General features: G+C 42.7%; 1 protein-coding gene across 1 annotated transcript in view; it reads left to right on the top strand.

The window, feature by feature from the left end:
- LOC100337457 (solute carrier family 23 member 2) overlaps positions 1-26,456 on the top strand; it is a 58,846-nt gene extending 32,390 nt beyond the window's left edge. Inside the window, exons 4-5 of the mRNA XM_059885946.1 lie at positions 4,489-4,648; positions 26,305-26,456. Coding sequence (XP_059741929.1) covers positions 4,489-4,648; positions 26,305-26,442 — 298 coding nt within the window. The 3' untranslated portion in view covers positions 26,443-26,456. The remainder of the gene's footprint in view (positions 1-4,488; positions 4,649-26,304) is intronic.
- Positions 26,457-27,101: the final 645 nt, after the last annotated feature.

Below are 27,101 nucleotides of genomic sequence, written 5' to 3'. Positions count from 1 at the left end.
TTATGAGCAAGGTGGTAATGCTCATAAAACAAGGTGGGGAGGGGGACAGGAATGGATGCAAAGTGGGATTGGAAGATCTGAGTATAGGAGAGGGAAGGAAGAATTTATGGATATGTGTGAATCTAACTGTAGGACATAGGAATCAGTTCATTTCAGTTCAGTCGCTCAGTAGTGTCCGACTCTTTGCGACCCCATGAAGTGCAGCACACCAGGCCTCCTTGTCCATCACCAACTCCTGGAGTTCATCCAAACCCACGTCCATCGAGTCAGTGATGCCATACAACCATCTCATCCTCTGTCATCCACTTTTCCTCCTGCCCCCAATCCCTCCCAGCATCAGAGTCTTTTCCAATGAATCAACTCTTCGCATGAGGTGGCCAAAGTACAGGAATTTCAGCTTTAGCATCATTCCTTCCAAAGAACACCCAGGACCGATCTCCTTTAGAATGGCTGCTTGGATCTCCTTGCAGTCCAAGGGACTCTCAAGAGTCTTCTCCAACACCACAGTTCAAAAGCATCAATTCTTTGGTGCTCAGCTTTCTTCACAGTGCAACTCTCACATCCATACATGACTACTGGAAAAACCATAGCCTTGACTAGACAGACCTTTGTTGGCAAAGTTATGTCTCTGCTTTTCAATATGCTATCTAGGTTGGTCATAACTTTCCTACCAAGGAGTAAGCGTCTTTTAATTTCATGGCTGCAATCACCATCTGCAGTGATTTTGGAGCCCCCAAAATTAAAGTCTGACACTGTTTCCACTGTTTCCCCATCTATTTCCCATGAAGTGATGGAACCGGATGCCATGATCTTCGTTTTCTGAATGTTGAGCTTTAAGCCAATTTTTTCACTCACCTTTTTCACTTTCATCAAGAGGCTTTTTTTTTTTAAGGACATAGGAATACACTCTAGTAAATTAATGGAAACAATTCATCTTGCTCTTGAACATAAAATGTATTTAGTAGTTTCTTAAAGGTAGAGGGAATTCCCTGGTTGTTCAGTGGTGAGGACTCAGTGCTTTTGATACAAGTTCCCTTGGTGGGAACTAAGATTCTGCAAGCTGAGAGGTGCAACCAAAAAAAAAATAAAATAAAAAAAATAAAGGGTAAAAAGTGCATCTATCATGTTAGTACATTATCCCAACTACATGTAATAATCTTGAAAAAAACAACATGAACAGAGTTAGACAAATGCTGAACTACTTGAAAATTTTGAAATATCCCTTAAATAAGTTCTAAGTTAAGGATATAATAACAGAAAATATTTTTTAAGTGAAAACAAATCTCACCATCAGTAAAACTGTTTTAAATATATTTTGGCAGTGTCTAATTTCTATGTAATGAGTAAAACAGTTTATAGACAGGGAAAAACAGACATAAAAATCACATCTTTTGTGACTTAATGAAATGCAAATTCACTTTTGTCAGGATTTCATTATATGCCTATTAAACTAAAAAAATGAAATGAGAAAACCCAATGTTGATAGATTTTGTAATACTAACCTTGGTGCTCGAGGGATAGAAGAGAAAACTAGACTTCTCTGCCCTCATGGAACCCAGTAATACTGAAATGGCTGAGGCCATGGTGGTATAGCAATGATGGATTGTTTATAACTGTAAACTGTTTAAAGAATCCCTGAGAGTGAGTTACTGTAAATGACTAGTTAGTATAAGGGCTAACCAGGAAATATGTAACTAGAATATAAGTGGGAATTTTGTCTCACTCACTGTGGTATTTCCAATACCTGACAACCAGTGCTTCCGACAGAGCAAGTCCTCAGTAAATATTTGTTGAATGAATGAAATGTGCATATGGAATTACAGCAAAAAACTGAAACACAAGTCTTGGATTACATACTGTCTGTACCTATGATATGCAAAGGTGTCTATGTTCATTTTAAAAGCTCAAAAGGGATTTTGCAATGATATAGCGTGTTTCCCTTCTCTGTCAAGATACTTATCTTCATAATTTCTATGAATGTTTAATTGAAGTATAATTAATTTACAATGGGAATTTACAAGAGGAACTAAAAAGCTTCTTGATGAAAGTGAAAGTGGAGAGTGAAAAAGTTGGCTTAAAGCTCAACATTCAGAAAACTAAGATCATGGCATCTGGTCCCATCACTTCATGGGAAATAGATGGGGAAACAGTGGAAACAGTGTCAGACTTTATTTTGGGGGGCTCCAAAATCACTGCAGATGGTGACTGCAGCCAGGAAATTAAAAGATGCTTACTCCTTAGAAAAAAAATTATGACTAACCTAGATAGCATATTGAAAAGCAGAGACATTACTTTGCCAACCAAGGTCCGTGTAGTCAAGGCTATGGTTTTTCCTGTGGTCATGTATGGATGTGAAAGTTGGACTGTGAAGAGGGCTGAGCGCTGAAGAATTGATGCTTTTGAACTGTGGTGTTGGAGAAGACTCTTGAGAGTCCCTTGCACTGCAAGGAGATCCAACCAGTCCATTCTGAAGATCAGCCCTGAGATTTCTTTGGAAGGAATGATGCTAAAGCTGAAACTCCAGTACTTTAGCCACCTCACTCGAAGAGATGAGTCATTGGAAAAGACCCTGATGCTGAGAGGGATTTGGGGCAGGAGGAGAAGGGGATGACAGAGGATGAGATGGCTGGATGGCATCACTGACTCGATGGACATGAGTCTGAGTGAACTCCAGGAGTTGGTGATGGACAGGGAGGCCTGGCGTGCTGCGATTCACAGGGTTGCAAAGAGTCAGACACGACTGAGCGACTGAACTGAACTGAATTTACAATGTTGTGTTACTTTCAAGTATATAGCAAATTGATTCAGTTATACATATATATATAAATGTATATTATATATAGATTCTCTTTTATTATAGATTATTATAAAATAAATTATAATTCCCTGTGCTATACAGAAGGTCGTTGTTGTTTACCTATTATATATGTATTAGTGTATACATGTTAATCCCAAATTCCTAATTTATCTCTCCCCACCATAATTTTTTTAACTAAAAAATCGTTCATACATACCCATTCCATCACCCATGTTTCCTGCCCTGTCTGTGCCATATATTCTAATCTCTTTTGGAGCCTTATGGGTCTAGATTTATGAATCTAGATCAGTTGTTCTCAACCCTGGCTGGTGTTAGAATCACCTGGAGGTCTAAGCTCTCTCCATGCCTGGGTGCACCCGTGAACTCATCTGAGGCTGATGCTCAGCCCTTGCTAGTTCCTATGTTCAGCCAGGACAAAATCCAGTTAGGCAGTAAAACTCTTTCGTATACTTTATATTTTCATTAAATAAAATGGGTTCGTTCTCAAGGAGACTCTTTAAGCTATCTTCGTGGAATCCTGATTTCAAAAGTACTCTTCTAGTATTGTTAAGAACAAGTATCTAAACTGGGTAAGGTATATATGACAAATGCAAGCAAGAGGCTAAGATCCTGTTCCACTCTCCCTCCGCACCAGTTCTATTATAATATGCAGGTGAGGAGACTAGGTCAGCCTTAACAGCTTCTGACCTTCTAGTAAGACAGGGTTATTGGAGGTTGACTTACCAGGCTATGTTCACCTTGAAGGGAGACAAGTCAGATGGACACTGCTGGAAGTTCTCACAGAGGCCAGAGTGAGACGCTGACCAGGAAGAAGGAAGGCTTGTGTGGGGGACATGCCCTGATAATGGACCTCAAGCATGTTCAGTCCATGTGATAGAAAGGAGCCTGGAGGTAGAGGTCTGGAATCACCTTTCATTTTTGAAGGCGAAAAGGAATCTGGCCACCCAGATTCTAGGCTGTGCATCTCTTGTCAGTGAGGGAACTTGACGTGTGTGCACTGTGCTTTGATCCTGGGGTCTGGGGAAGTTTCTCTGGGACTGAGGAAGACAGTGGCACCCACCAAACATGTTCCCTGAGCTCTGTGCTGCCCCAGATCATTTTCCAGTACGTGACTCTCTGCTCCTGGGCTCGCATCTCCAGGACTGGGATTAGGTCTGCTGATCATATCCTCCTCACCTCTCCTACCTGTCCAAAGTTTGGCAAATTCATGGATCTGACTTGGAGATTGATAGGAGTTCCCTCGGAGAAGGCAATGGCACCCCACTCCAGTACTCTTGCCTGGAAAATCCCATGGACAGAGGAGCCTGGTAGGCTGCAGTCCATGGGATCACAAAGAGTCAGACACGACTGAGTGACTTCACTTTCACTTTTCCCTTTCATGCATTGGAGAAGGAAATGGCAACCCACTCCAGTGTTCTTGCCTGGAGAATCCCAGGGACTGGGGAGCCTGGTGGGCTGCCATCTATGGGGTCGCATAGAGTCAGACACGACTGAAGTGACTTAGAAGCAGCAGCAGCAGCAGGAGGAGTTCCCTATAACTGAGAACTGCAGGACTCATATGTTGCCCTGAAACCAAGGGAGGACTTGGGATGAAAAGGCCTCTGCTGGGGCCAGTGACAGGCCAGTGTTAAAGGGGCTAATGGGTAACTGTCTCCTTTCCCCTCCTCCAGGCTGCCCATTCTCCAGGGAGGGACCTTTGCTTTCTTGGGACCCTCCCTGGCCATGCTGTCTCTTCCCACCTGGAAGTGCCCCGCGTGGACACTCAATGCCAGCCAGGTGAACACCAGCTCACCTGAATTCACTGAGGAATGGCAGAAGAGGATCCGAGAGGTATTGGGTTGAGGGGTGTGGTGTGAGGAATGGGGTGGTCCTCAAAAGGGGCTTCGGAGTTGACTCATTTTCTCAGCTCACTGCTAGGCAAGACTCCAAACTTTAAGACACTGGTCCTTGTTTAATTCAGTTGTGTCATTCAGGGAAAGAAACTGGTGGATTGAAGCAGGCTTTAAAGTTTGGCCATGCTCCTGGATAAGTTGAGCTGAGTGAGTGTTAGTTGCTCAGTCATGTCCGATTCTTTGCAACCCCCTGGACTGTAGCCCACCAGGCTCCTCTTTCCATGGAATTCCACAGGCAAGAATCCTGGAGTGGGTAGCCATGCCTTCCTCCAGGGAATCTTCCCAACCTAGGGATGGAATCCTGATCTCCTGCACTGCAGGAAGATTCTTTACACTCTGAGTCACCAGGAAGCCCATGCTCCAGGTTGGCTTATCTAAATGATAGATTAGGAAGCCAGCACACAGCCACACCCTCAGGGACAGTAGGCCTCATAGCTTCCAGACTCTAACATCCTCACCTGGCTTTGGAGGTGAGGTCAAGGATGGCTTATGGGTGGAATAATATATGAGAGGGAAGGTTGCCTGAGATTTCTGGGAAGTCCAATAATCTCCCTCCCAGCTTGACCTTAAATATGTAAGCCTGGAGTGGCTCAAAGGCCCCCCTCCTCTGGAGCAGGGGCAGAGTTACACAAACAGTATACGGGTGGGGTTCTTCTTGTTGTTCAGTCACACCGTCGTGACTTGCCGGGGTCCAGCCCCGGCTGATCCAGGGTATTCGAAGGAGAGACGGCATTGTCGACCTATTCAAATATTCATAAAAGATATAAAGAGTAATAGAATGAGGAGAGCTCAGTAGGAAAATTCAGTGGAGAAAAGAGGCTGAGTAGCTTGGTTTACGTGGAAAATCAATATAACCTGTGGCACCAGGTTAGCTCTGACCACAGAGGCCGCAGGCGCCGTCTGGAATAGCGGAAGGTGCCCCACCTTAGACACCTTCTCGAGTGGGTCTTAGAAGCCCAGGCAAATAAATGGTCGCAGAGGACCTCCGTGCTCCATATGGAGACTCAGCTGGAAATTAAGGAGAAGAATGACATGGGGAGACCAAGCTTTGGTGAACAAGGCCCGTAGCTTTATTTTCAACAGGGGCTTTTATACCCTAAGTTACACACAGAGGCTAATAGGGGATGCAAAGTCAGCAATCTTTGATCCTTATCAAAAACTAGGGTTTCTTTCCTGCAAATTTATCATATACAAATGGCTTAGGTGATTTACATCATCTTCTGGCCAGAAGGCCTATTAACATTTTATGGCTCTTGACAAAGGTTTGTCAACCGTAAGACTTATTTTCTCTAAGAGTAATTATTCTAAGGTTTGGCGCCATCCTCCGAAGGTGTTAGATAAAATTGCATTCCTATAGGGCAGAGGTGCAGTGGGTTTACAACAAAGGAAAGAATTTATTACCTTAAGGGTCTAAAGTTGCTAACACCAAGGCCACTACTTATTTTTTCTACATACTAACTATATTAATTAATACACATTCAAGGATACAATACAGGGGATGTGGAAACTTGGCAGCAAGCATTGGCTCATCAATGAAATCTTTTACTAGCTTTATTCTGACAGTTTCTAACTCTCTGAGAGGCTCTAAGCTATTTGAATATCTTAAGCTTCCCGTGCCTCTCGAGGCTGAGAGACTGTAAACAATCGTATGCACAGTTGTAGGAGTCCAGGTAAACTTGTCAGGCGAGTTAGAGAGCTATCTGAGGGGTTTAGATTTAAACACTCCTAATGCCCAGAAACTTTAATTGGAGCTGTAAGTTAACTCTTTGTCAGAGAGAGCGAGATGGTGGTGGGGGACAGCCCCCAGTAAAGTCAGAGGTGAGAGCACAAAGCAATAAAGTAGGCAGACTCTGGTTTTTTTGGGGTAGATACTCGAGAATATCCAGGGGGACTCCTGAGGCTCGATCCCGCCTTTGCGTATGCTGAGCCTCCTTCCTCATGACCTTTGTCCTGACTGGAGTGCCTCTCGCTGGCTCCTGGCAATGACTGACACTTTTTTACCCCATGGACTGCAGCACGCCAGGCCTCCCCATCCATCACCAACTCCCACAGTTGACTCAAACTCATGTCCATTGAGTGAGTGATGCCATTCAACCATCTCATCCTCTGTCCTCCGCTTCTCCTCCCACCTTCAATCTTTCCTAGCATCAGGGTCTTTTCAAATCAGTCAGTTCTTCACATCAGGTGGCCATAGTATTGGAGTTTCAGCTTCAGCATCAGTCCTTCCAAAGAATATTCAGGGTTGATTTCCTTTAGGATGGACTGGTTGGATCTCCTTGCAGTCCAGGGCACTCTCAAGAGTCTTCACCAACACCACAGTTCGAAGGCATTAGTTCTTCAACTCTCAGCCTTCGTTATGGTCCAACTCTTACATTCATATATGACTACTGGAAAAACCATAGCTTTGAGTAGATGGACCTTTGTTGACAAAGTCATGTCTCTGCTTTTTAATATGCTGTCTAGGTTGGTCATAGCTTTTCTTCCAAGGAGCAAGTATCTTTTAATTTCATGGCTGCAGTCACCATCTGCAGTGATTTTGGAGCCCAAGAAAATAAAGTCTGTCACTGTTTCCATTGTTTCCCCATCTATTAGCCATGAAGTGATGGAACCAGACGACACAATTTAGTTTTCTGAATGTTGAGCTTTAAGCCAGCTTTTTCACTCTCCTCTTTCACTTTCATCAAAAGGCTCTTTAGTTTCTCTTCGCTTTCCACCGTAAGTGTGGTGTCATCTGTATATCTGAGGTTATTAATATTCTCCTGGCACTCTTGAGTCCATTTGTGCTTCATCCAACCTGGCATTTCACAACATGTGCTTTGCATGTAAGTTAAATAAGCAGGGTGACAGTATACAGCCTTGACATACTCCTTTCTCAATTTGCAATCAGTCCATTGTTCCGTATCCGGTTCTAACTGTTGCTTCTTTTTTTTTTAAATTTTATTTTATTTTTAAACTTTACAATATTGTATTAGTTTTGCCAAATATCAAAATGAATCCGCCACAGGTATACCCGCGTTCCCCATCCTGAACCCTCCTCCCTCCTCCCTCCCCTACCCTCCCTCTGGGTCGTCCCAGTGCACCAGCCCCAAGCATCCAGTACCGTGCATCAAACCTGGACTGGCGACTCGTTTCATACATGATATTATATATGTTTCAATGCTATTCTCCCAAATCTCCCCACCCTCTCCCTCTCCCACAGAGTCCATAAGACTGATCTATACATCGGTGTCTCTTTTGCTGTCTCGTACACAGGGTTATTGTTATCATCTTTCTAAATTCCATATATATGTGTTAGTATACTGTATTGGTGTTTTTCTTTCTGGCTTACTTCACTCTGTATAATAGGTTCCAGTTTTATCCATCTCATTAGAACTGATTCAAATGTATTCTTTTTAATGGCTGAGTAATATTCCATTGTGTATATGTACCACAGCTTTCTTATCCATTCATCTGCTGATGGGCACCTAGGTTGCTTCCATGTCCTGGCTATTATAAACAGTGCTGCGATGAACATTGGGGTACACGTGTCTCTTTCCCTTCTGGTTTCCTCAGTGTGTATGCCCAGCAGTGGGATTGCTGGATCATAAGGCAGTTCTATTTCCAGTTTTTTAAGGAATCTCCACACTGTTCTCCATAGTGGCTGTACTAGTTTGCATTCCCACCAACAGTGTAAGAGAGTTCCCTTTTCTCCACACCCTCTCCAGCATTTATTGCTTGTAGACTTTTGGATCGCAGCCATTCTGACTGGCGTGAAATGGTACCTCATAGTGGTTTTGATTTGCATTTCTCTGATAATGAGTGATGTTGAGCATCTTTTCATGTGTTTGTTAGCCATCTGTATGTCTTCTTTGGAGAAATGTCTATTTAGTTCTTTGGCCCATTTTTTGATCAGGTCATTTATTTTTCTGGAGTTGAGCTGTAGGAGTTGCTTGTATATTTTGGAGATTACTTGTTTGTCCATTGCTTCATTTGCTATTATTTTCTCCCATTCTGAAGGCTGCCTTTTCACCTTGCTACTAGTTTCCTTTGATGTGCAGAAGCTTTTAAGTTTAATTAGGTCCCATTTGTTTATTTTTGCTTTTATTTCCAATATTCTGGGAGGTGGGTCATAGAGGATCCTGCTGTCATGTATGTCGGAGAGTGTTTTGCCTATGTTCTCCTTTAGGAGTTTTATAGTTTCTGGTCTTACGTTGAGATCTTTAATCCATTTTGAGTTTATTTTTGTGTATGGTGTTAGAAAGTGTTCTAGTTTCATTCTTTTACAAGTGGTTGACCAGTTTTCCCAGCACCACTTGTGAAAGAGATTGTCTTTAATCCATTGTATATTCTTGCCTCCTTTGTCAAAGATAAGGTGTCCATATGTGCATGGATTTATCTCTGGGCTTTCTATTTTGTTCCATTGATCAATATTTCTGTCTTTGTGCCAGTACCATACTGTCTTGATGACTGTGGCTTTGTAATAGAGTCTGAAGTCAGGTAGGTTGATTCGTCCAGTTCCATTCTTCTTTCTCAAGATCGCTTTGGCTATTCGAGGTTTTTTGTATTTCCATACAAATTGTGAAATTATTTGTTCTAGCTCTGTGAAGAATACCGTTGGTAGCTTGATAGGGATTGCATTGAATCTATAAATTGCTTTGGGTAGTATACTCATTTTCACTATATTGATTCTTCCAATCCATGAACATGGTATATTTCTCCATCTATTAGTGTCCTCTTTGATTTCTTTCACCAGTGTTTTATAGTTTTCTATATATAGGTCTTTAGTTTCTTTAGGTAGATATATTCCTAAGTATTTTATTCTTTCCATTGCAATGGTGAATGGAATTGTTTCCTTAATTTCTCTTTCGGTTTTCTCATTATTAGTGTATAGGAATGCAAGGGATTTCTGTGTGTTGATTTTATATCCTGCAACTTTACTATAATCATTGATTAGTTCTAGTAATTTTCTGGTGGAGTCTTTAGGGTTTTCTATGTAGAGGATCATGTCATCTGCAAACAGTGTGAGTTTTACTTCTTCTTTTCGAATTTGGATTCCTTTTATTTCTTTTTCTGCTCTGATTGCTGTGGCCAAAACTTCCAAAACTATGTGGAATAGTAATGGTGAAAGTGGGCACCCTTGTCTTGTTCCTAACTTTAGAGGAAATGCTTTCAATTTTTCACCATTGAGGATAATGTTTGCTGTGGGTTTGTCATATATAGCTTTTATTATGTTGATGTATGTTCCTTCTATTCCTGCTTTCTGGAGAGTTCTTATCATAAATGGATGTTGAATTTTGTCAAAGGCTTTCTCTGCATCTATTGAGATAATCATATGGTTTTTATTTTTCAATTTGTTAATGTGGTGTATTACATTGATTGATTTGCAGATATTGAAGAATCCTTGCATCCTTGGGATAAAGCCCACTTGGTCATGGTGTATGATCTTTTTAATGTATTGTTGGATTCTGATTGCTAGAATTTTGTTAAGGATTTTGCATCTATGTTCATCAGTGATATTGGCCTGTAGTTTTCTTTTTCTGTGGCGTCTTTGTCAGGTTTTGGTATTAGGGTGATGGTAGCCTCATAGAATGAGTTTGGAAGTTTACCTTCCTCTGCAATTTTCTGGAAGAGTTTGAGCAGGATAGGTGTTAGCTCTTCTCTAAATTTTTGGTAGAATTCAGCTGTGAAGCCGTCTGGACCTGGGCTTTTGTTTGCTGGAAGATTTCTGATTACAGTTTCAATTTCCGTGCTTGTGATGGGTCTGTTAAGATTTTCTATTTCTTCCTGGTCTAGTTTTGGAAAGTTGTACTTTTCTAAGAATTTGTCCATTTCTTCCATGTTGTCCATTTTATTGGCATGTAATTGTTGATAGTAGTCTCTTATGATCCTTTGTATTTCTGTGTTGTCTGTGGTGATCTTTCCATTTTCATTTCTAATTTTATGGATTTGATTTTTCTCCCTTTGTTTCTTGATGAGTCTGGCTAATGGGTTGTCAATTTTATTTATCCTTTCAAAGAACCAGCTTTTGGCTTTGTTGATTTTTGCTATGGTCTCTTTTGTTTCTTTTGCATTTATTTCTGCCCTAATTTTTAAGATTTCTTTCCTTCTACTAACCCTGGGGTTCTTCATTTCTTCCTTTTCTAGTTGCTTTAGGTGTAGGGTTAGGTTATTTATTTGACTTTCTTCTTGTTTCTTGAGGTATGCCTGTATTGCTATGAACTTTCCCCTTAGGACTGCTTTTACAGTGTCCCACAGGTTTTGAGTTGTTGTGTTTTCATTTCCATTCGTTTCTATGCAAATTTTGATTTCTTTTTTGATTTCTTCTGTGATTTGTTGGTTATTCAGCAGGGTGTTGTTCAGCCTCCATATGTTGGAATTTTTAATAGTTTTTCTCGTGTAATTGTGATCTAATCTTACTGCATTGTGGTCAGAAAAGATGCTTGGAATGATTTCTATTTTTTTGAATTTACCAAGGCTAGATTTATGGCCCAGGATGTGATCTATCCTGGAGAAGGTTCCACGTGCACTTGAGAAAAAGGTGAAATTCATTGTTTTGGGATGAAATGTCCTATAGATATCAATTAGGTCTAACTGGTCTATTGTATCGTTTAACGTTTGTGTTTCCTTGTTAATTTTCTGTTTAGTTGATCTATCCATAGGTGTGAGTGGGGTATTAAAGTCTCCCACTATTATTGTGTTATTGTTAATTTCTCCTTTCATACTTGTTAGCATTTGTCTTACATATTGTGGCGCTCCCGTGTTGGGTGCATATATATTTATAATTGTTATATCTTCTTCTTGGATTGATCCTTTGATCATTATGTAGTGACCATCTTTGTCTCTTTTCACAGCCTTTGTTTTAAAGTCTATTTTATCTGATATAAGTATTGCTACTCCTGCTTTCTTTTGGTCCCTATTTGCATGGAAAATCTTTTTCCAGCCCTTCACTTTCAGTCTGTATGTGTCCCCTGTTTTGAGGTGGGTCTCTTGTAGACAACATATGTAGGGGTCTTGTTTTTGTATCCATTCAGCCAGTCTTTGTCTTTTGGTCGGGGCATTCAACCCATTTACATTTAAGGTAATTACTGATAAGTATGATCCCATTGCCATTTACTTTATTGTTTTGGGTTCGAGTTTATACACCCTTTTTGTGTTCCCTGTCTAGAGAATATCCTTTAGTATTTGTTGGAGAGCTGGTTTGGTGGTGCTGAATTCTCTCAGCTTTTGCTTCTCTGAGAAGCTTTTGATTTCTCCTTCATATTTGAATGAGATCCTTGCTGGGTACAATAATCTGGGCTGTAAGTTATTTTCTTTCATCACTTTAAGTATGTCTTGCCATTCCCTCCTGGCTTGAAGAGTTTCTATTGAAAGATCAGCTGTTATCCTTATGGGAATTCACTTGTGTGTTATTTGTTGTTTTTCCCTTGCTGCTTTTAATATTTGTTCTTTGTGTTTGATCTTTGTTAATTTGATTAATATGTGTCTTGGGGTGTTTTGCCTTGGGTTTATCCTGTTTGGGACTCTCTGGGTTTCTTGGACTTGGGTGATTATTCCCTTCCCCATTTTAGGGAAGTTTTCAACTATTATCTCCTCAAGTATTTTCTCATGGTCTTTCTTTTTGTCTTCTTCTTCTGGGACCCCTATGATTCGAATGTTGTAGCATTTAATATTGTCCTGGAGGTCTCTGAGATTGTCCTCATTTCTTTTAATTCGTTTTTCTTTTATCCTCTCTGATTCATTTATTTCTACCCTTTTATCTTCTAATTCACTAATCCTATCTTCTGCCTCTGTTATTCTACTATTTGTTGCCTCCAGAGTGTTTTTAATTTCATTTATTGCATTATTCATTTTATATTGACTCTCTTTTATTTCTTCTAGGTCCTTGTTAAACCTTTCTTGCATCTTCTCAATCTTTGTCTCCAAGCTATTTATCTGTGATTCCATTTTGATTTCAAGATTTTGGATCAATTTCACTATCATTATTCGGAATTCTTTATCAGGTAGATTCCCTATCTCTTCCTCTTTTGTTTGGTTTGGTGGGCTTTTATCCTGTTCCTTTATCTTCTGGGTATTCCTCTGTCTCTTCATCTTGTTTAAACTGCTGAGTTTGGGGTGTCCTTTCTGTATTCTGGCAGTTTGTGGAGTTCTCTTTATTGTGGCGTTTCCTCACTCTGTGTGGGTTTGTACAGTGGCTTGTCAAGGTTTCTTGGTTAGGGAAGCTTGTGTCGGTGTTCTGGTGGGTGGAGCTGTATTTCTTCTCTCTCCTTTCGAAGACTTGGGTTGCTTTTCTGGGTGCCTGATGTCCTCTGCCGGCTTTCAGAAGTTGTTTTGTGTAATTTACTCGGTGTTTAAATGTTCTTTTGATGAATTTGTGGGGGAGAAAGTGTTCTCACCGTCCTACTCCTCCGCCATCTTAGCTCCTCCTCCTAACTGTTGCTTCTTGACTTGCATACAGGTTTCTCAGGAGGTAGGTAAGGTGGTCTGGTATTCCCATCCCTTGAAGAATTTCCCACAGTTTGTTGTGATCCACACAGTCAAAGTTTCTAGTGTAGTCAATGAAGCAGAAGTAAGATGTTTTTCTGGAATTCCCTTGCTTTCTCTATGACCCATCTAATATTGGCAATATGATTTCTGGTTCCTATGCCTTTTCTAAATCCAGCTTGAACATCTGGAAGTTCATGGTTCATGCACTGCTGAAGCCTGACTTGAAGGATTTTGAGCATTACCTTGCTAGCATGTAAAATGAGTGCAGTTGTGGGGGATGGTTTGAACATTCTTTGGCATTGCCCTTCTTTGGGATTGAAATGAAAACTGACCTTTTCCAGTCCTTCTAGTACAAGGTAGTTTGCTCAGGCATTACTCTAGCCCTCACTTACTGTCTTAGTGTGCCTGCCCCAGGCTCACTAGGACTGGACCAAAGGCATTCCAAAATTCAGGGCTATGGACCTAGAGCAGAGTCTGTTAGTAGATATCCCTGGGAGTCTAGCTGACAAGCCTTAGTGAAGCCAGGGTCCATCCAGCATCCCACCCAGTCCAAGTTCAGCACCCTCATGGCTGCAGTAAGGGTCACATCCTCAGAACGTGACAGATGAAGGAAGAGGGAATACAGAGGAGACACATTCCTAACAAGATTCCTATTCTTACCCAAGTGTGACCAATGAGAGGGAATAGAATTGACAAAACACTCCAATGGGGGGTGGGGCGGAGGGACAATGATGTAAGTCCTGATCTGACTCCAAAGGCCTGAGAACCAGGAGTGCTGATGTCTGGGGGCAGGAGAAGACAGAAGTCTCAGCTCAAGCAGCAAGCGAAAATGTTCTTCCTCTGCCTTTTGGTTCTGCTGAGTCCCTCAAAGGATTGGATGGCACTCATTCACGTTGGGTGGGCTTCCCTGGTGCCACTAATGGTAAAGAACCCGACTGCCAGTGCAGGAGACATAAGAGACATGGGTCCAGTCCCTGGGTCAAGAAGATCCCCTGGAGAAGAGCACGCCAGTATTCTTGCCTGGAATATAACCAGTACAAACCAGCTCCAAAATTCTTGCCTGGAGAATCCCGTGAACAGAGGAGCCTGGCAGACTGCTTTCCATTGAGTCACAAAAACTCTGACATGACTGAAGTGATTTAACAGAGAGAGATACTCATTTTGGGTAGGGCCATCTGCTTCATTCACTTCACCAATTCAAATACTAATCTCTTCTGGAAACACCACAGAAATAATGTTTTATCAGCTGTCTGGGCATCCTTCAGTCCAGTTGACATATAAAGTTCACCATCACATTGTGTATATGTTCCACTTTAGTAAACACTAGGAGAAGGCAATGGCACCCCACCCCAGTACTCTTGCCTGGAAAATCCCATGGACGGAGGATCCTGATGTGCAAAGTCCATGGGGTCGCTAAGAGTCGGACACGACTGAGCGACTTCACTTTCACTTTTCACTTTCCTGCGTTGGAGAAAGAAATGGTAACCCACTCCAGTGTTCTTGCCTGGAGAATCCCAGGGACGGGGGAGCCATGTGGGCTGCCATCTTGGGGTCGCACAGAGTCAGACACGACTGAAGCGACTTAGCAGCAGCAGCAGCAAATACATTTCTGAAATGGATGTTCCAGTTTACCCTCCTGCCAGCATCATATGTGAGTCCCAGTTACTCCACAATCTCACCAACATTTTCTAGCTTTTTCATGTTAGCCACTCTACTGAGTGCATTATGGTAAACTTGTATCATTCTTTTATGATGCTATTGAATGACATAGAATTAACTGTAATTGTCCTCATCTTATAGGTCTATTTGAACACCTGGACTCATTTCTGCTCCTATGCTTGCCACATTAACAGGTGTGTTTGTGTGTGTGTGTATGTGTGTGTCTGCTCAGTCGTGTATGATTCTTTGTGACCCCGTGGACTGTAGCCTGCCAGGCTCCTCTGTGCATGAAATGTTCCAGGCAAGAATACTGGAGTATGTTGCCATTTCCTAAACCAGCAGATCTTCCCGACCTAGAGATCAAACCCGAGTCTCTTGCATCTCCTTCATTGGCAGGCAGAGTCTTTACTACTGCTCCACCTGAGAAGCCCTTTAACCAGTGACTAGACATTACTTTGCCAACAAAGGTACATCTAGTCAAGGCTATGGTTTTTCCTGTGGTCATGTATGAATGTGAGAGTTGGACTGTGAAGAAAGCTGAGTACCGAAGAATTGATGCTTTTGAACTCTGGTGTTGGAGAAGACTCTTGAGAGTCCCTTGGACTGCAAGGAGATCCAACCAGTCCATTCTGAAGGAGATCAGTTCTGGGTATTCTTTGGAAGGAATGATGCTAAAGCTGAAACTCCAGTACTTTGGCCACCTCATGCAAAGGGTTAACTCATTGGAAAAGACTCTGATGCTGGGAGGGATTGGGGGCAGGAGGAGAAGGGGACGACAGAGGATGAGATGGCTGGATGGCATCACTGACTCGATGGACATGAGTCTGAGTGAACTCCGGGAGTTGGTGATGGACAGGGAGGCCTGGCGTGCTGCGGTTCATTGAGTCTCACAGAGTCGGACACGACTGAGCGACTAAACTGAAAAGCGAGTTCAATATAATATAGATTTTGTTATTTATCATTATTTCTGTGACTTTCATTTCATCAAGTATCATGTAAATCACCTGTGAGCTCATAGTTAGTCTATAACCTGTCTATGACCTTTTAATCTCAAAGTTCACACAGACCACGTCCTAAATATGCCAGCATCACTGTAGGTACTGGCTACTTTCACAGTGTTCATTCCTTGTTGTCTATTCAGTACAGCCCAGTATACTTTGGGTCTAGCTTTATTAGATGTGTTTCAGTTTCATAGAATCAACTATGATGCCAGCACCCCTCATCCCAGATTGAAGATGTATCTAGAAGTATGACTAAGAAATCATTTTCTTATTCCCATTTAAACACAATGGGCAAAAGTAGCATTATTTGATGCAAGATTTGGTGACTCCAATTCTTTCTGCCACCATGTTTTTCTTTTTTCCCACGATGAGCCCTTCTCAACCCATTTTCTTGCTCCTAGAGGGGGTTTTGAGTTTTTCTCCCCTAACTTTTAATTAGTGGGCAGGAAAAATAACATTGCTAAACCTTCCTTTGTGTGTCCTTTCCCAAGGTACTTTCACATGATTTAATAAATATATTGTCACTGGATTCTTTCCACTGGGTAGGATGCATGTCTTCTTCTGAAAAACACCAGACTTTCCAATCCTGCCCATAAATACCATCCGAATACCAGCAAGTCAAATTAAATTGATTCTAGTATTCCATCTTAAGGAACACAACCAAAGCTCTAGTCCTGGGAAAATAAGATTTCTTTACCCTCTGCTCCAACTGCTCCACTGGTGACTCACTTTTATGCCCCATTTTCAGCTTGATCTTGAGCTTACACTGTGTTACCCTGCAAAGCCTGCCCTTCTGTCTTTGTCACCCACATTTTATTGCTTCAAGCACATATTCTAATTTTGCTGTAATTTTACTGCTTTGGGGTGAAGTGTCATGAAATATGGAGAAGGCAATGGCACCCCACTCCAGTACTCTTGCCTGGAAAATCCCATGGACGGAGGAGCCTGGTAGGCTGCAGTCCATGGGGTCAGGAAGAGTCGGACACGACTGAGCGACTTCACTTTCACTTTTCCCTTTCATGCATTGGAGAAGGAAATGGCAACCCACTCCAGTATTCTTGCCTGGAGAATTCCAGGGACAGGGGAGCCTGGTGGGCTGCCGTTTATGGGGTCGCACAGAGTCAGACACGACTGAAGCCACTTAGCAGCAGCAGAAGCAGTCATGAAATATGAAAAGATCAGTGGATATTGTATTTCTTGCTCCATTCCTGTCATGTTCATGCTATGAAAAGTGATCCTTGGGCTGTTTATAAGTTGACCTTCATGGTGATTTCAGTCTGGGTGGCTAGTCTCTATATCGTAGCCTGTGCCAGGGCTTCAGTGATAGGATAAGCAAAGTTCAAATCAGAAACACTGTACATACTAGGTTTTTCTTGTTGTTCAGTCAGTAAGTCATGTCTGACTCTGGGACCCCATGGGCTGCAGCAGGCCAGGCTTCCCTGTCCTTCACTGTCTCCTGGAGTTTGCTGAAACTCATGTCCATTGAGTTGGTGATGCCATCCAACCATCTCATCCTCTGTCACCCACTTTTCCTCCTGTCCTCAATTTTTCCCCAGCATCAGGACCTTTTCCAATGAGTCAGCTCTTCATATCAGGTGGCCGAAGTATTGGAGTTTCAGCTTCCAATGAATATTCAGGGTTGATTTCCTTTAGGATTGACTGGTTTGATCTCCTTGCTGTCCAAGGGACTCTCAAGAGTCTTCTCCAGCACCACAGTTCTCCAGAACCACCAGGTTTTTAAAGAGTGTTAAAAACCTTCCCTACTCTGTGGACTGTCCAGTTCAGGCAGCCTACCAGCTCTGTGATGGGCCATTTATCCTCATGTTCTCCCACTAGAGGCACCTGTGCCCAACACTGTCATCAATCAATCAATCATTGTCATCAATCTGGATCATCCTGGGAGACACAAACAATGTCAGATAGAGATGGAGATTGTGCAGTTTCTGAGCCCACGTGTGGGTGGCTTGTGACCCGAGGTGTCATCTCCTGGACCATAGTGACTACATTCAAAGTCATACTTCCCTCCTCTTTTTTAAGACACAGGGATATTGATATGAACCACCAGCATTTGAGATTTGACTATTAAGTCCTGTCCCATAAAAGGTGAAATTTCAGTACAGCCTCTATGACCAACTTGCCAGACCAAAGTGCTAGTCCATTGGCTTCAGCTTGAGAATCTAAAATTCTAAAGGGATGATTCTAGGTAATTTCATGTCCTCTGCCACATCACACACATTGTTCATTGGCTGGACTTAGACTTGCCTTCCTTCTCCATCAAAGCCCTTCCACTGAAATGTTACACTCTTTCAGTCTCAGTCTTTCTCAAGTGGATGAGCAGCACCTTCAGCAAGACTGCAACTTGCTTTTTGAATTCAAAGACCCACATAGTGAGATCCAAATCTTGGTTGCTCGAGTTAGATTATCTTGTGAAGTAGTGCCCACCCAGGGAAGGCAGGACTGTCACTTATTCATGGATCCTATGAACTGCTCCTTGTTTAACTGTGTTTTCTTCTCCTGAATGTAACTATTTCCTTTAATCAGCAAGTTCTGTTGATGAGACTTAATATGCGTGCACGCCCCTTCCTTATTTGAATGTCTTTCTGACATCATTCAAGATATCATTGAGATTTCTGATCTTGGAGTTATTTGGTTCCAGTCACTAGTGCTCTAATTCCAAACAGTGCTGAGTAGCAGACTAGTTAGGAATGGCCTTTCAGAAGGAGAGTGGCTGAGTAGCTCCTTTGGTCCACCTCTGCACCAAATGCCCCACTCAGAGCTGAAGCATCTGGCATCTGCCAGGGTCAGCCCTCTTTCGGCGTGGACTCAACCACCAACACTTCTGTTATCTCAGGAGTGCTGTGCTGGTTGGGATGCTGGTCTGAGACCAGTCTGAGCCATAACTTGTGAATTTCAGCCAGAACTTTCTGCTGTTCTTCCCTTTCAAAAACAGCCTTTCTGCACATGCCTGTGCTCTGATGTGCAGTCCAAGAGTACACCAGATGTGATGTACTTCAGTGATCTATCAAGTCCTTGTGCTTCCTTTCTTTTCTCAAGGTGGACTCAGAGTTAACAGGGGGTTTTAGTATTTAATAAACTTTTCCATGTACCTCTAGACCAAGACATACCTAAGGATTTCACTTGTCAAGCTGGTGGGCCCTGGATTTTTGCCAGGTCAATTGGCTAACCTTCAAATGCCTTTTGTTGAACTACTTTTTTCAAAGCAGGGTGTATTTCTTGTTCAGTGCAGCCTATTTGTATTATATCATCAATAGCATGAATCACAAAACACATGTGGTTTGAGGTTTGGTTTTGTTTCTACTCTCCCCCAGGGAGGCAATACTTGGCTTTGGTAAATGCAAATTAAAACTAAGCAAACTACAGATGGTGACTGCAGCCATGAAATTAAAAGACGCTTAGTCCTTGGGAGGAAAGTTATGACCAACCTAGATAGCACATTGAAAAGCAGAGACATTACTTTGCCACCAAAGGTACGTCTAGTCAAGGCTATGGTTTTTCCAGTGGTCATGTATGGATGTGAGAGTTGGACTGTGAAGAAGGCTGAGCCCCGAAGAATTGATGCTTTTGAACTGTGGAGTTGGAGAAGACTCTTGAGAGTCCCTTGGACTGCAAGGAGATCCAACAGGTCCATTCTGTAGAAGATTAGCCCTGGGAGTTCTATGGAGGGAATGATGCTGAAGCTGAAACTCCAGTACTTTGGCCACCTCATGCGAAGAGTTGACTCATTGAAAAAGACTCTGATGCTGGGAGTGATTGGGGGCAGGAGGAGAAGGGGATGACAGAGGATGAGATGGCTGGATGGCATCACTGACTTGATGGACGTGAGTCTGAGTGAACTTCGGGAGGTGGTGATGGACAGGGAGGCCTGGCATGCTGTGATTCATAGGGTCGCAAAGAGTCCAGACACGACTGAGCGACTGAACTGAACTGAAAGAATAAGAAGTGGAAATTTTAATTAACTATCAAGTTAAGAAAAAAAGGGGGGGATTTTATTCGAGCCAAACTGAGGATTATAACCCAGGGAGCAGATTGTCAGGAAGCTCTGGGAACTGTTTCACCTGTTAGAAGTCAAAAGCATAGTCATATACATTTTTGAGAAAAAGGATTGTCACGCGAGTGTATGTTCCTCGGTTCTTTGTCTCGTCACAACAAAGATTTGGAGCAATGGACATTAAAGCCCTCGGCACATCACAGCTCTCGGGTCTTGGTCAAACCGTGTTACAGTTCTTAGGCAAATCAGTGTTACAGCTCCATTTTATTTATAAGATAGCAGGAGAATCCAAGACTTGAAGAGAAGAGAGTGGAGGAGTGCGTGGGGAGGGAGAAAGAGAGAGAGAGAGAGAGAGCGGGTGCACGTGGGAGAGAGAGTCCGTGGGAAAGCGCTTTGGCTCCTCCTTTTATGTTTTTTTCCTCCACCTGGGCCTGCCCTATGCAAACTGGGCTTAGCCAGGAGTGCTGTTTGTTCTGTTTGTTCTGCCTGAAGTCTTCACTCTGGTCCTTGGACCTTCCTTGTCTTTTAGCCACCGCCATTTTGGACTCCTTTTCCCTATTCTACCTACCTAACAGGATCATATGTTAAAATGACATACTGATATTTCATGTAAAGTTCACCAGGGATACATTGTCCAGGTAAGCACATAGAAGGGAACAGCAGGTCACCATGACTCCCAACAGAGCTGAGAAAGAACACTGTTCTTTCAAGAAGTTACATTGCTACAACCTAGAGGGGTAGGATGAGCAGGAAGATGGGAGAGAGGTTCAAGAGGGAGGGAACATATGTATACCTATGGCTGATTCATGTTGATGTTTGGCAGAAGCCAACACAATTCTGTAAAGCACTAATCCTTCAATTAAAAGATAAATAAAAAATTAAAGAAGTTACATTGTTAACATCAGAAGAAGAAAAAAAAAAAAAAAAAAACACTGCTTTACAGTTTATCTGGCCCATCCATCTTTGAAGAGCTCCGGTTAATGTGTAATGTGGGTGGACACTGCATTTTAGGGAGGGAGGAGGCCCAAATAAACAGAAGGAATTTAATATTTAGTTTTTTTTCTTGTCTTTCTTTTTTGTTGTTGTTCAGTCGCTCAGTTGTGTCTGACTCTGTGACCCCATGGACTGCAGCATGCAGGCTTCCCTGTCCTTCACCATCACCCAGAGTTTGCTCAAACTCATGTCCATTGAGCTGGTGATGCCATCCATCCATCTCATCCTCTGTCTTCCCCTTCTCCCCCTGCCTCCAATCTTTCCCAGCATCAGGGTCTTTTCCAGTGTGTCAGATCTTCGCATCAGGTGACCAAAGGATTGGAGCTTCAGCTTCAGCTTCAGCATCAGCCTTTCCAATGAATATTCAGGATTTCTTTCTTTTATATATCCTAGTTTGATCTCTTTGCAGTCCAAGAGGCTCTCAAGAATCTTTTCCAGCACCACAGTTCAAAAGTATCAATTCTTTGGTGCTGAGCCTTCTTTATGGTCCAGCTCTCACATCCATACATGACGACTGGAAAAATCACAGTTTGACTATACGGACCTTTGTTGGCAAAGTAATGTCTCTGCTTTTTTAATATACTGTCTGTTTGTTTGCTTTTTTATAAAGTTTGTTATAGCTTTTCTTCCAAGGAGCAATCATCTTTTATATTTAATTTTTTTTCTTGTCTGCCTTAAAATATGAATTTTATTTCATCAGTTTCTTTACCCTGATCTGCTAGATGCCAGGGGCACGACTTCCCTTTCACTTAGACTTACTGAGAACTGCCGGGGTCCAGCCGCAGTGGAGTCAGGGGTTTCGAAGGGGAGAGGGCATCGGCGATTAGGAAACAACAGCTTATTTAAATGTTAATTAAAGATATAAAGAGTGGTTAAATAAGGATAGCTCAGTGAGGAAATTCAGTGGAGAAAAGAGGCTGAATAATTCAGCCAGAAGGTGAGAGAAAGAACGACATGGGGAGACCAAGCTTCGGTGAACAAGGCCTGCACTTTATTTTCCAAAATAGTTTTTATACCTTAAGTTATGCATAGAGGATAATGCAGGAAGGGGTAGAGTCATGCAGTAAGCCAGGCTTTCTTCCTGCAAACTTATCATATGCACAATTTAGGTGATTTGCATCATCTTCTGGCCTGGAGGCCTGTTAACATTTTAAGACCCTTTCTTCAGAAAACTTATTTTTCTCTAAAGGTGATTAGTCAGGCGCCACCCTCCAAAAGCATTAGATAAAGTTGCATTCCTATAGGGCAAAGGTGTGGTGGAGTATAACAAGAAAAAGAATTAACTCAAGGGTCCAAGGTTACAAACATTAAAGCTACTACTTACACCAATTATATTAATCAATACACTGGTAGGGACACAACAGGTAAGGGATATGGAAACTTAGCAGCAAACATTGGCCCAACAAGTGAAAAACCCTTCACCAGTACAATTTCTAATCAATCTTTTAACTGCTCAAAGGAATCTGTATTTAGACAGTTTAGAACATCTCACGCCTCTCAGGGTTGTGAACTAAAACACTCTTGTCACGCCCAGGACAGCCCCCCATAAAGTCAGAGGTGTAGGTGAGAGCACAAAGCAGTAAAGTAGGCAGACTCTGGTTTTGGGGGTAGATACTCGAGAATTTCCAGGGGGACTCCTGAGGCTCGATCCCGCCTTTGCGTATGCCGAGCCTCCTTCCTCATGACCTTTGCCACGGGCGGAGCTCCTGCTTCCGGCAGAGAACTATAATTCCTTTTTTTTAAAACTTATTTTTGGCTGGGCTGGGCCTTTGTCGCTGCACATGGGCAAGTGGGGGCTACTCTCTAGTTGTGGTGCATGGGCTTCTCCTTTCAGTGGCTTCTCTTGTTGCGGAGCATGGGCTCCAGGGTACCTGGGCTTCAGTGGGTGAGGCACGTGGGATCAGTAGGTGCAGCTCCCGGGCTCTAGAGCACAGGTTCAATAGTTGTGGCCCATGGGCTTAGTTGCTCTGCGGCATGTGGGATCTTCCTGGATCAGGGATGGAACCCATGTGTCCTGCACTGGCAAGTGGATTCTTTGTCACTGAGGGACCAGGGAAGACCCAAGCACTATAATTTCTTATACAAGAATCTCTTGCCTTCGTTCTATCTGAGAAGAAAGGTCCAACAAGTTAATTTGTCTCCTCTCCTGCCCGATCTCTTCTGTTGCTTGAATCCTTCCTGTGTTCTAATGACGTGGCTGCTCTAACACTGTAATAGTCAGAAGCAGTTACCTTGTTCTGAGGACACAGTGCTAGTAGTGAGAGGATGTTTAGGGATGTGGGTCATGCTGAGCTTGCACCGAGCACAGAATCCCAAGCGACAGACATAACCGTGTTTCTTTAGTGAGTTCACTATTCTAGTGTTTCTGAGTCTTCTAAAGCAAGAGTCAGCAAGCTGTGGCTCTTGGACCAAATCTAGCCTGTAATCTGTTTTGTGCTGTGCTCAGTCGTGTCTGACCCTTTGTGACCCCGTGGACTGTAGCCCACCAGGCTCCTCTGTCCATGGGGATTCTCCCGGCAAGAACACTGGAGTGGGTTGCTATGCCCTCCTCCAGGGGATCTTCCCAACCCAGGGATCGAACCCAGTTCTCCTGCATTGCAGGTGGATTCTTTACTGTCTGAGCCACCAGGGAAGCCCAAGAATACTGGAGTGGGTAGCCTACCCCTTGTCCAGGGGCTCTTCCTGACCCAGGAATCAAACTGGGGTTTCCTGCATTGCAAGTGGTTTCTTTACCAGCTGAGTTACCAGGGAAGTTACCCAATCTGTTTTTTACTCCTTACCAATTAAGAATAGTTTTTACATTTTATTTATTTATTATTGGCCACACCATGCTGCTGGGTGTGTGGGATTGAACCTTTGTCCCCTGACATGGAAGGGTGGAGTTGTAACCACTGGACCACCAGGGAAGTCCTGGTTTTTACATTTTTTAAGTTGTTTAAAATTAAAAAAAGAATATGTGACAGAAACTACATGTGGCCCAGAAAACCTGAAATGTTTACTATCTGACCAGTTACAGAAAAAGTTTGCCAACCCCTGCTCTAATGCACAGGGCCTAGGGTAGAGGTTCTTCTTGTCCAGGTCCAGAACAGTAGCCTCCACTATTTCTTTCCCACATCGCTTCCAAGTGTCTGAGAGTGAGCACAAACCCAGAGTCTTAGCTGTGGTATTTTAGCTCCATCTGCTGGTCCAGGGCTTTTCACCAGTGCTGTAACATGGGAAAGTTTTTGCAAGTTTCAACTTCCTTTCACTGATCAATGGATTGGTTTAATTCACCGAGCTAGCCTATTGGATGGAGAAGGCAATGGCACCCCACTCCAGTACTCTTGCCTGGAAAATCCCATGGACAGAGGAGCCTGGTAGGCTGTAGTCCATGGGGTCGCCAAGAGTCGGACACGACTGAGCGACTTCACTTTCACTTTTCACTTTCATGCATTGGAGAAGGAAATAGCAACCCACTCCAGTGTTCTTGCCTGGAGAATCTTAGGGACGGGGGAGCCTGGTGGGCTGCCATCTATGGAGTCGCACAGAGTCAGACACCACTGAAGCGACTTAGCAGCAGCAGCAGCAGCCTATTGGAATTCAAGGTAGATTTTTCCATGTTTCACTGGGTTATATTTGTTGACACACATCTCAAGTCTTGAAACCACCAATGGTTAGCAGTCCAACTCTACATCACAATAGTAGCCACAAATGAAAGTGAGGCAAATACAGGACCAATAGTCATGTCATTTCTTTCTGGGAGATAAGAAGTAATAGAGAGGACAGGTAAATAGTCATTATGTTGTAAGAAAATGATGGTAGGGAAGAGATGTCGAGCTCAGGTTTCAACACATTAGACCAATTTAAACTTCACCTTCTGGTATTATGGTAGTTTAAAAAAATTTATATACTTGTGTATGCTTATTTATAAGTGAAATGAATGACAGCAATGATACAATGGCTAAGTGGGAGAAATTAGGATTGTTTTGTTACTGTAAGTTATTCATGCGACTCAGGAAGTGGTATAGTGTTATTTGAAAGTGGACTTGAGTTCACTGTAAATGTTTATTGCAAACTCTAGGGCAACCACTAAAAGGAAAACAATGGATAATAGTTATGCTAAGAAAGGAGAGAAAATGGAGTCATATACAAATATCAGTTAAAACCACCAAAGGCAGAAAAAGAGTAGAAGACAAAAAAAGAAATGAAGACCTGGGACAACAAATAGAAAATAGTAATGGATATGGTGGATATTAATCCAACTAGATCAATAATTACTTTGAACATCATTGCTCTAAAGGCACTGATTAAAAGACCAGAGATTGTCAGAGTGGATCAAGAAATAAGACCCCACCGTATGTTGTCCAGATGAAACCTACTTTGATTTCAAAAAATTTTATTGGAGTGGAGTTGATTTACAATGTTGTGTTAGTTTCAGATGCACAGCAAAGTGAATCAGTTATACATACATCCACTCCTTATGTACAGACCATTACAGAGTACTGAGTCGTGTTCCCCATGCTATACAGCAGGCCTTTATTAGTTATCTGTTTTATATATAGTAGTGTGTATATGTCATCCTCAGTCTTCTAATTTCCCCCGCCCCTATCAGGGGATCTCTTATCCCCTGATAACCATAAGTTTGTCTGCTACATCTGTGACTCTATTTCTGTTTTGTAAATAAGTTCATTTATACCCTTTTAAAAAAGATCTATATATAAGTGATATCATATTATATTTGTCTTTCTCTAGAAACCTACTTTAAATATAAAAATACATGTAGATTAAAAGTAAATAGATGGAGAGGAATATACTATATTAACACTAATCAAAAGAAAGCAGGAATCAGACTTCTTTCTTTCTTTTCTGGGAAATCAGACTTCAAAGCAAGGGATAAAAAAGACAGTATAACACCCACATAAGTAAAGTAAAAAAAGAGAAATAAACTCAATGAGTCCCATAGCTCAGGGGTTGGCAAACTACAGCCTATGAGCCAAATCTGGCCGGTTGCCTGTCTTCTGTTTGTTTTTTTGAATGGCCCGCAAGCTAAAAATGGTTTTATATTTTAAATGGTTGGAAAAAATCAAAAGAAGAATATTTCATGACAAGTCCAAATTGTACAAAATACAAATTTCAGGGCCTGCCCATGGAGTTTAATTAGAACATGGGCAAGCTCATTTGTTCCCATCGTGTCTGGAAAAGTTTCGACTGAGCCTGGACAGCCCACAGAACCTCAACAATTCACTCTCTGTCCCCTTTGGCAGCCTCTGAGTCTGAAAGTAGGAAAACAGAGAAAAGTAAAGCAGCAAGACGGTCAATACACTACTGGGTAACACCAGTATTACAAGTCACCAACATTATCACCATGATAACCTTGAAGTCTACTTTCTGAAAAACTTCACATAAGGTGAAAATGTCCAACAGACAGTTGGCAATAGAGGACTGGAGAGAGGAATGAGGTCAGAGCTCGCCTTCCATTTGTTCCCTTAGGGTCCAGCTCTGTCCCCTGCCCTGCCTCTGAAGGTACCACGGATCCCAGTGGCCTGGGCTGGGCCGAGGCCCCGCCCCGCCGCAGGCCCCGCCCCTCTGCAGGCCCCGCCCCGCCGCGGGCCGGCTCTCAGTCGATGAGCCCCACTCTTCCTCTTCAGCTTCAGGGAGCCGTCTTGGTTGCCTCCTGTGTCCAGATGCTGGTGGGCTTCTCAGGCCTCATTGGCTTCCTCATGCGCTTCATCGGCCCCTTGACCATTGCTCCCACAATCTCCCTGATGGCCCTGCCTCTCTTCAATTCCGCGGGTGACGACGCCGGGATCCACTGGGGGATTGCTGCCACGTAAGTACCCTCCTGGGTGGGAGGGCCATTTGAGTTCCCTTTAGAGGAAGGTTACCCAGTTAAAAGAGTGAGTCCTGCATATTGGCAAGCTCAGGTGGTTTACAAGTACTTTCATGAACATTTTTTGTTGTTCAGTGGCCAAGTTGTGTCAGACTCTTCCTGACCACATGGACTGCAACCTGCCAGGCTTCCCTGTATATCTCACCATCTCCTGGAGTTTGCCCAAGGTCATGTCCATTGAATAGATGATGCCATCCAACCATGTCATCCTCTGTTACCCTCTTCTCCTTCTGCCTTCAGTCTTTCCCGTGTCAGGGTCTTTTCCAATGAGTCAGCTGTTCGCATCAGGTGGCCAAAGTACTGGAGCTTCAGCTTCAGCATCAGTCCTTCCAAAGAGTATTCAGGGTAGATTTCCTTTAAGATTGACTGGTTTGATCTTGCTTTCCAAGGGACTCTC

This window comes from Bos taurus, chromosome 4 (assembly GCF_002263795.3).
Source record: "Bos taurus isolate L1 Dominette 01449 registration number 42190680 breed Hereford chromosome 4, ARS-UCD2.0, whole genome shotgun sequence".
Taxonomy (NCBI): domain Eukaryota; kingdom Metazoa; phylum Chordata; class Mammalia; order Artiodactyla; family Bovidae; genus Bos; species Bos taurus.
Note: the sequence above shows the minus strand (reverse complement) of the source record. Positions and strands in the feature narration are given on the sequence as shown.